The following is a 9,021-nucleotide window of genomic DNA, read 5'->3' as shown; positions in this document are numbered from 1 at the left end:
TGGGCACAGCCTGGGAGCAGCTGGCATTTAAGCAATCACCTGACAGATATGTGGGTGATCACAGGCACATGTTGGGGGAGGGTGCAGGGAGACCCAACGGGAATGAGTTTAGAATTAGGGGGCAGGTCGACGAGGCTCTGTATACCTTGTTAAAGTTTGAATTTTTATCTTCAGGGCAAATGGGTGTTCATTGAAGGGTTTTAAACAGGGTGGAACCATTTTGTGTTTTAGAAAAACTACTGTGGCTTTGGGTGGAGAACAGACCGACCAGAGGGGGCAAGAGTGGGGACAGGGAAGCAGGCAGAAGGCTGTCTGCCGTGGTATTGGGGAGACGGGAAAGCACTGCGCCGGGCGTGGCACTGAGGGACCTGGTGCCTGACATGCAGGCAGGGTCAGGAAAGAAGGCGTGTCGAGGCGGACCCCCAGGTTGCTGTCTTGGGCAACTGGGTGCCCATGGAACAGCCAAGTAGACACGTTCCACAGGCACTTAGTTACGATGACACATTACCCAGTGTAACTGCTCTGGATCCCTGTCACTGGCGTTAAGGTGTGGCAGGTGGCTTACACACCCCCTTTTCATTAACGTTCTCCCACGCCACAGGCGGGAGACAGCTGCACACAGGATTGAGTGTTCTGTATCTGCTGATCTTTCTTTTTCCCTTCAAAATTATAAACAACTCCTCAAGGTCATAACCCAGATGTTCCCTGTAGAAAGAGAAATACTGGTGGAAAGTAATGATGATCAAAGACACTGGCTGGGCTAATACTTCCAGTTTCAAGAGTTATTCATGTTTATTATTTGCCTCAAGTTGATACAAGTGGGAATCCCTGCTAGGCCTTTCAAACAGTTAAAATCCCAGCAAGCCCCATTCTTAGAGGGTTCTAGGACAGCGAGAGAACAGGAATGTTTTTCAAAAGTAAGGAATAATGGAGAAATAACAGCCATCTGACTGACCAGCAAGCCCTATGCCTCTGCCCCGGAGGTCCCATGAGTCTTCATTTCTAGAGGGGCAGGCTGGGGTGGGGGTGGGTTTAGAGGCATGTAGAAGAGGATTCAGAAACAAAAGGAGAAGATAAAATAGCAAAGGAGGCCAGATTAAACACACGCAGGACATTAAGAATATAGGAACCCCTGTGCCCCTCCCGGCCTGAGGCACAGTCCTGGTCTGCCCACAACCTTCAGCTCTGCTCTTCGATCAGCAGAATTTCACAAATTAATAAGCAGTGCCTCCAGGAACTTCCCTGGCGGTCCAGTGGTTAAGACTCCACGCTTCCACCGCAGGGGGTGCGAGTTAGATCCCTGGTCGGGGAACTAAGATCCCACATGCCATGTGGCGCGACCAAAAAAATAAGTAACATCTGAATAAAAATGAAAATATAAAAAATAATAAAAATAAGCAATGACTCCGTAAGGGCAGGACTGGGTCCTATGGGCCTTAACATAATAGTAGCTGTGCATTGATGGGTGAATCGGCAGTGACAGTGAGTTTAGCTGTTTGGCTGCTGTTTATGAAAGCCAAATTCAAGGTGTGGCCACTTCCTGCTGGATTAAGAGACCCCTCATGCCATTTCAGTGTGAATGTGAGGGTCAAGCTTCTGCTAGTACCAGAGCAACTGAATGGGTCAGCAGCCCTGGTTGAGACATCAGGGAAGGCTTCCTGGAGGGACCACTTCACAGGGTCTAGGAGATAGCCAAGCAACAGAGGGAAAGGTAAGGAGTGCAAGGCAGAAGTAACAGCATGTGCAAAGGTCCGGTGCCAGGGGGAGAAAAGTGCTGAGTAAGTGAAAAATGTGAAACCGAGTCCCTGTAAAACCGTGTTCCCTTACCGAGTTTATGATTAATCTCTCTATCCAAAACTTTATTCCCTTTCTTGTCTCCTCTGATCTCAATCCTGTGCTAACTGAACAGTAATCAACCAGAGTCAGATGACTAAAACTGCTGCTGTTGATAACATCGTTAATGTACTAAAATTGCTATTATTATAGATATCGCCGTTAATGTGCAAACTCAGGCCGTTTCTCCAGGGCAAGATGAGCTAACAGACCCCCAAGCCATGGACCACCTGGCCAGAGAGTCGTAAACCAGAAACTTCCTGATTCCCAAAACTTCGATTAAGAAATGTAGGGGGGGGCTTCCCTGGTGGCGCAGTGGTTAGAAATCCGCCTGCCAATGCAGGGGACACGGGTTCGTGCCCCGGTCCGGGAAGATCCCACATGCCGCGGAGCGGCTAGGCCCGTGAGCCACAGCTACTGAGCCTGCGCGTCTGGAGCCTGTGCTCCGCAACGGGAGAGGCCGCGACAGTGAGAGGCCCGTGCACCGCGATGAAGAGTGGCCCCCCGTAAAAAAAAAAAAAAAAAAAAAAAAAAAAGAGTGGCCCCCGCTCGCCGCAACTGGAGAAAGCCCTTGCACAGAAACTAAGACCCAACACATCCAAAAATAAATAAATTTATAAAAAAAAAAAAAAAAAGAAATGTAGGGGGCTTCCCTGGTGGCACAGTGGTTGAGAATCTGTCTGCCAATGCAGGGGACACGGGTTCGAGCCCTGGTCTGGAAAGATCCCACATGCCGCGGAGCAACGAGGCCCGTGAGCCACAATTACTGAGCCTGCGCGTCTGGAGCCTGTGCTCCGCAACAAGAGAGGCCGCGATAATGAGAGGCCCGCGCACCGCGATGAAGAGTGGCCCCCACTTGCCCCAACTAGAGAAAGCCCTCGCAAAGAAACGAAGACCCAACACAGCCATAAATAAATAAATAAATAAATAAAATAAAAACCCAAAGTTTAAAAAAAAAAAAAAGAAATGTAGGGACTTCCCTGGTGGTCCAGTGGTTAAGACTTCGCCTTCCAATGCAGGGGGTGCGGGTTCCATCCCTGGTCAGGGAGCTAAGACCCCACATGCCTTGCAGTCAAAAACCAAAACATAAAACAGAAGCAATATTGTAACAAATTCAATAAAGACTTTAAAAGTGGTCCATATTAAAAAAAAAATCTTAAAAAAAAAAAGTCAAAAAACGATGATTAACCCCAGCTTCCTTTTTCCTCCCCTAAAAAAAAAAAACACAAAACAAAACTCAAAGACCAAGTTGGGGTGGATGTGAGGTTTGTCTCCCACTCCCTTGCTTGGTGCCCTGCAATAAATCTACTCTGCTGCAAATCCAGTGTCAAGAGTCTGGCTTTCTGCATCACAGGCACAAGAGCCCTTTGCTGGGTTACAAACGGTTGGTGTCATGGAAGCTTGAATTCCAGAACAGAGGGACCAGAGCAGAAGCGGGTCCAGATCACCTGGGGTACCAAGTTTCATCTTGTTAGAACTGAATCCCAAGAACAACACAACCCTGAAAAGGTTTAGGCAAAGGCAAAAACTTGGAGGTGATCAAAAGCTAACACATATCCCACAGTTAAGTTCTTTATATATGTTAATTCACATTTAATCCTTCTAACAATCCTATGAGGTAAGCACTATTATTACTACGTGCTTTTTTCTTCCAAATGAGGAAACTGCAAGGGCGACAGCAAGGTCACAATCTGGAATCTGAACCCAAGTAGGAGGACTCCTGAATCCCTGCTCGCAACCCCCTCCCCTGCCCGTGCTGCCGGGGGTGCTCAGGATGCCGCCTTCAGGGACTGGGTGACCCTTGAGAGAGAGCAGCACCCAGAGCCCCGCAAAGCACCTACCTCGTTGAGCCGAGGCGGCTGCGGGCCCGGCCGATCGTCCCCACTCTGTGCCGCCCCCTGGTGGCTGGACGCGGGAAGGGGTCCGGACCGCTCGCAGCTCCGCCTCGCCATTCACCGGTCACTTCCGGAGCCGTGGCGCCCGAGGTCCGCAGCCACCTCCCGGAGGGAGGAGCTCGGGGATCCCAGGAAGTAAGAGTCCTGGGCCTCTGAGGGGGCGTGGCTCCTATGACGCTGGGGCGGGGCCTGGGGGCGAGGCCTCCGCCGTGCGCTCAGGCGGTGCTGCGGCCGCCTCTTCCGGGTCTTAGGAGGGGCAGTGGCGACGGCGGCGGCCGCGCCGGCCTGAGGGAAGATGGCGGCGACCTGGTGGCGAGTCGCGCTGTACGGAAGTCGGAGGTGGCGGGGCTTCAGCACCTCAGGTGAGGGCTCTTGGAGGTCTCCGTATAGCCGAACCCTGGGGATCGAGCCAGCTCCCGCCCCCGACCTCCGTGGGGCCGGGCCGGGGCCAGCATGACGTCCCGCTCTCTGCCCGCAGCCGCCCTGAGCCGCCGGACCGCTCCTCTGGGGCCGATGCCCAACGAGGTCATCGACGTGAGCAACCTGGAGCGGCTGAAGAAGTACCGCAGCTTCGACCGGTACCGGCGCCGGGCGGAGCAGGAGGCGCGGGACCCGCACTGGTGGCGGACCTACCGGGAGCATTTCGGGGAGGAGTCAGGTGCGGGGCGACCGGAGCTGGGCGGTGACCCCGCCGCCTTGGGACTCGGGGGGGGGGGGGCCCGCCGGCGTCCTCCCCGAGCTTGGGGGAGGGGGCCTGCCAGCGTTCCCGTGCGCACCGGTGGCGGTTTAGTCCCACCAGGATTTTTCACCCCTTTCGGTCCCCCTACTTGGAACATTCCCTTCTGTCATTATTAGAGTTCCACCTTAGATATTTCTACACCTAAAGTCCTTTCCAGAGCAGCTCCCCACGGCCCAGTTCCGGGTTAGAACGCCCCTCTCTGCTCCTATAGTACTGTTCATGTAGCCTTGGCCACGCCGTATCCTGACTCTTTTCGCTGCCTCCCTCCCAGTTTATGAGCTCCCTAAGGATGGGGATCCTGCCTGTCTTGACCACCATTGGATCCTTGCACCCGCACAGTGCTTGGCACGTAGGTGTGCAGTACTTTGCTGAATTAAATTGAAAGCCCTGGGCAAGGTGACTCAGGGACCCTGCTGCTGAGAGACTTAACTACGCTTAAGGAGTTTGTTCTTTGGAAAGCATTTATGAAGGCATTTTAATGATGGTTAAGGGCACACACGTGGAATCTTATTTAAACCCAAGTCAATCTCTTGGTAGTGACTTCCCTGAGGTTCAGTTTCCTCAACTATAAAATAAAAAGATTGTGTCTGTGTCACAAGATCGTTGTGAGGATTAAAGGATGCAGTTAATCGGAATTCTTAGACTAATGTCACGCCTGATGTGGGCTCAGTGTCTGTTTCTTATTGTCATAGTCTAATGTAAGTGGGAAAGGGTGTTGGATTGAAAGTTTTCTAGGGTCTTGCTCCTCAGAGTGTGTTCTGGGAACAGCAGCATGGGAACCATTACCTAGGAGCTTGTTAGGAATGCTGAGTCTCAGGCCCCACGCCAACCTGCTGATTCAGAATCTGAATTTGAACAAGTTTCCCAGGTGACTTGTGTGGCTTTGTGTATTAAAGTGTGAGAAGTGCTTCTTTCCTTCTAGCTTCCGCTCTGAATTCTGCCAGGTACACAGCTGCGAGTCCATGGCCGGCTGTGAACAGGCTCGAAGGTGCTCCCACCTACAATAGGGGCGACCATCCGCCCTCGATTTCCCGTGACCGAGACAGATGATGTAACCTGGTTTAGGGATCAGTCTCAAGTTGTATCCAGTTTGCTTAGCAACTGGACCCTGTTCAGGTCTGTGAAGCTGACCACACAGTATATTTTAGTTTTGTGAATTAAAGGGTAAGCTTCAGCAGCAGAGCTTGCCCAGGGAAAGGAAAGGTTTGGACAGGCAGCTTAACCAAGACCTGATCCCACTTTCTCCAACACACCTTCCCTCCCCAGATCCCAAAGACAAGATTGACATTGGGTTGCCTCCACCTAAGGTCTGCCGGACCCAACAGCTGTTGGAGCGGAAACGGGTCCTCCGGGCGCTGCGGGCCAACGTGGAGGAGGAGCGGGCCGCTCGCCTCCGCACAGGTAAGCCTTCCCAGGGGAGAGGGTCCTGGGTGTGTCCCTGCCCTGACCCTGCATCCCAGCTGGCATCATTCCTTCCCAGCACGCATCCCGCTGGAGGCAGTGAGGGCTGAGTGGGAGAGGACCTGTGGCCCCTACCACAAGCAGCGTCTGGCTGAACACTACGGCCTCTATCGAGACCTGTTCCACGGGGCCACCTTCGTGCCCCGAGTCCCCCTGCACGTGGCCTACGCTGTAGGCGAGGACGACTTGATGCCTGTGTACTACGGCAATGAGGTCACTCCAACTGAGGTAACTGCTGGCCTGTGCCCCTCCCCGCCCTGTGTACACAGACGCAGCCCACCATGGGGCCACAGACAACAACTCCTTTTTGAAAGCATTTATAGAGGCGGTTTTTATGGTGGTTAAGGACACAAGCATGGCATCTGTATAGGCTGATCTGGGGTTTTCTTGTTCTCTGTCTCCTCTTTTTGATTTCCTGATAAACAACACCATGATACAGTAATTACAAAGACGAGAATGTAAAATGAAAGGAAAAGAAGCTCCAACTTGGCATACTACTGTGACTGACCCTCTGTCTTCAGAGTGTCCTCCTAGCCCCTGGTCATTGGCCTTCTTGTGGTTCAGATCTTTGCATAGTCAACTCTGTAGGGTTCTTTCTACAAGTCTCTCTTCACCCACCTGCCTCTCAAGGGGCTGTCATGGGCATTTGGTTCAGAATGGGCTCTCCTTTCTCCAAGGTTCCTCAGGCTCCTGACCTCCAGAACAAAGGTCTGTTTAGAACAGCTTGTCCATCCCTGACGGGGGTGACAGCTCCATCGTTCTTTCCCCACCAGGCTGCCCAGGCCCCGGAGGTGACCTATGAGGCAGACGAGGGTTCCATGTGGACACTGCTGCTCACCAACTTGGGTAGGTGTCTGGGGCTCACTGGGACTCCTGCCTCCTTCACCTCCTGTGAGCCAGGGCCCTGGGGAGCTGGGGGAGGGGCCAGATGGAAAGCTCCAGGCCCAGGTCCTTCCAAGGGAGGATGTGGGAAGGGGCGGCAGTTCCCGCAGTCAGTGGGGTGTGTTTGTGTGCAGATGGACACCTGCTGGAACCAGATGCCGAGTATTTGCACTGGCTGGTGTGAGTACCTGGGGTAGGGGAGTGGGTCAGAAGCATTCCAGGAGGTCCTGGCATCCTGGAAAGAGCTGCACCTGAATTTCAGTCTTGGCTCCACCGTGGATTGACCACCACCTCCCATCCCTGGAGGTGGTTCGTCACCTCTGCTTCCTGAGGGTGTCAGGGGCCCTGTGATCCAGTGGCTGAAGACGGGTGCAGAAGGAAAGCAGGCAGTGGGCCTTGGCCTCTCCCACAGGCCTCCTGGTCTCCCTGAACTCATTTCCTGACCTGTGAAAGTAGGATGATGCCACCACATGCCTTAGCCACCCTGAGGGGCTCTGTGACAATCAGATGGGAAAGGAGTCCATGAGAGGCCTCTGGTACCTGTGGGCTGCCTCTTGTTTCCTCGGTGGCCTTTGGTTCTGAGCACCAGGCCAAGGGGAGGAGGGCAGGCATTTTTATTCAACTGCAGTTACCAGCCTGTGCAACAGGACCCTCTGGGGAGTTGTACCTGGGGCAGGTACAGCGGCCATCCCAGTGCCAGGCTGGGCAAACACTCCCTGACAAACCTAGAGGCTTTGGGAAACGGGGAGAGAAACAGCCCAAGGTCGCATGGCTCTCCTGCGTGCACGGCTGTGGCATCCCACAGCTCCCCAGGGCCAGTAAACGGGCTGCTTGACCTAGCTCTCATCTTGACAGTTCCTGGGGCCCTTGTTGGCCTCTGAGCCCCTACTGTTCCCTCCACAAGTTTGCAGTCCATCCGAGGGTTTACAGAGCTCTACTTCCTACTTGATTGTACAACAGAGATCATTTTAGGGTCTCTCTTCCTGGGGAGGTATATCAATCTCTAGGGAGCACACGGGTGGGGATGTTCCTGCTGCCATCTCCCGCGAGTGGCAATTAACAGATGCTTTTCGTCCCACCAGAACCAACATCCCGGGCCACAGGGTGGCTGAAGGACAGGAGACGTGTCCCTACCTGCCCCCCTTCCCTGCCCGAGGCTCCGGCTTCCACCGCTTTGCCTTTCTGCTCTTCAAGCAGGACAAGCCAATCGACTTCTCTGGGGACACCCGGCCCTCACCCTGGTAATCTGTGCCCCTCCCCCCGACAGCTACCCCCAGCCTCAGGCCAGCTTCCCAGTGGTCAGTCTTTCTCAGTTCTCCTCTCTCGTAACTTGAACTGTGCTAGGCAGACCCTGAGGGGCTTCTCAGCATTGCCTGTGGGGCTCTGGTGCCCCCCTCCCCACTCTAATGCTTCTCTCTTCCTACAGCTACCAGCTTGCCCAGCGGACCTTCCACACTTTTGATTTCTACAAGAAACACCAAGATGCCATGACTCCAGCTGGCCTGGCCTTCTTCCAGTGCCGCTGGGATGACTCGGTCACCCACATCTTCCGCCAGCTCCTGGGTAAGGGCAGAGTGGGCTGGGGGAGGGGGCGGCTGGCCTGAGCTCACAGACCTCTCCTGACTTGCCAGGAGGAGCGCCTGTCAGGAGAGGGCCACCAGCAGGCGTGCCACTCCTGGGGTGGGCTGGCTGGGTGGTGCCAGCCTGGGCAGTCCCACCTGGCAGACGAGATAGGGGCTCAGGCCAGCAGCAGTCCACACACACGCCCCTTCACTCTTCTTGCAGACATGCGAGAGCCTGTGTTTGAGTTTGTGCGGCCGCCCCCTTATCACCCTAAGCAGAAGCGCTTCCCCCACCGGCAGCCCCTGCGCTACCTGGACCGGTACAGAGACAGTCACGAACCCACCTATGGCATCTACTGAGTGGCTGGAGTGCCACCCCCCTCAGAGAGTGGACTGGGCCTCTCAGGCCACCCTGTCAGGCTCTGCAGGCGGGAGCAATAGAGACACAGTGCCAAGGGGGCCAAGCATTGGGGTTCTCCGGCCTGCCTGAGGCAGCCCCTCTGCTGTCCTCCCAGCAGGCCCAGGGCTTGGGAGTGAAGAATGCTGGGGGGTTGCGGCTATGAATATATTGATTTTTGCTGTAGCTGGTCTGGGTCTGTGTTCTGGGAGCAGCCAGAGTGCCCCCTGGTGGGACTCTTGCTTTATGGGT

At 54.5% G+C, this 9,021-nt stretch overlaps 1 protein-coding gene across 1 annotated transcript; it reads left to right on the top strand.

Annotated features, from left to right (window-relative positions):
- The first annotated feature begins 3,950 nt into the window (after window positions 1-3,950).
- MRPL38 (mitochondrial ribosomal protein L38) lies at window positions 3,951-8,955 on the top strand. The gene is made up of 9 exons (XM_068531800.1): window positions 3,951-4,090; window positions 4,207-4,386; window positions 5,734-5,868; window positions 5,948-6,156; window positions 6,702-6,774; window positions 6,945-6,990; window positions 7,893-8,051; window positions 8,237-8,373; window positions 8,596-8,955. Exons 1-9 carry the CDS (start codon window positions 4,024-4,026, stop codon window positions 8,730-8,732), a joined length of 1,143 nt encoding a protein of 380 aa, XP_068387901.1. The 5' UTR covers window positions 3,951-4,023; the 3' UTR covers window positions 8,733-8,955.
- Window positions 8,956-9,021: the final 66 nt, after the last annotated feature.

This window comes from Eschrichtius robustus, chromosome 20 (assembly GCF_028021215.1).
Source record: "Eschrichtius robustus isolate mEscRob2 chromosome 20, mEscRob2.pri, whole genome shotgun sequence".
In the NCBI taxonomy this organism is placed as follows: domain Eukaryota; kingdom Metazoa; phylum Chordata; class Mammalia; order Artiodactyla; family Eschrichtiidae; genus Eschrichtius; species Eschrichtius robustus.
This window is presented reverse-complemented; position numbering and strand designations above follow the sequence as displayed.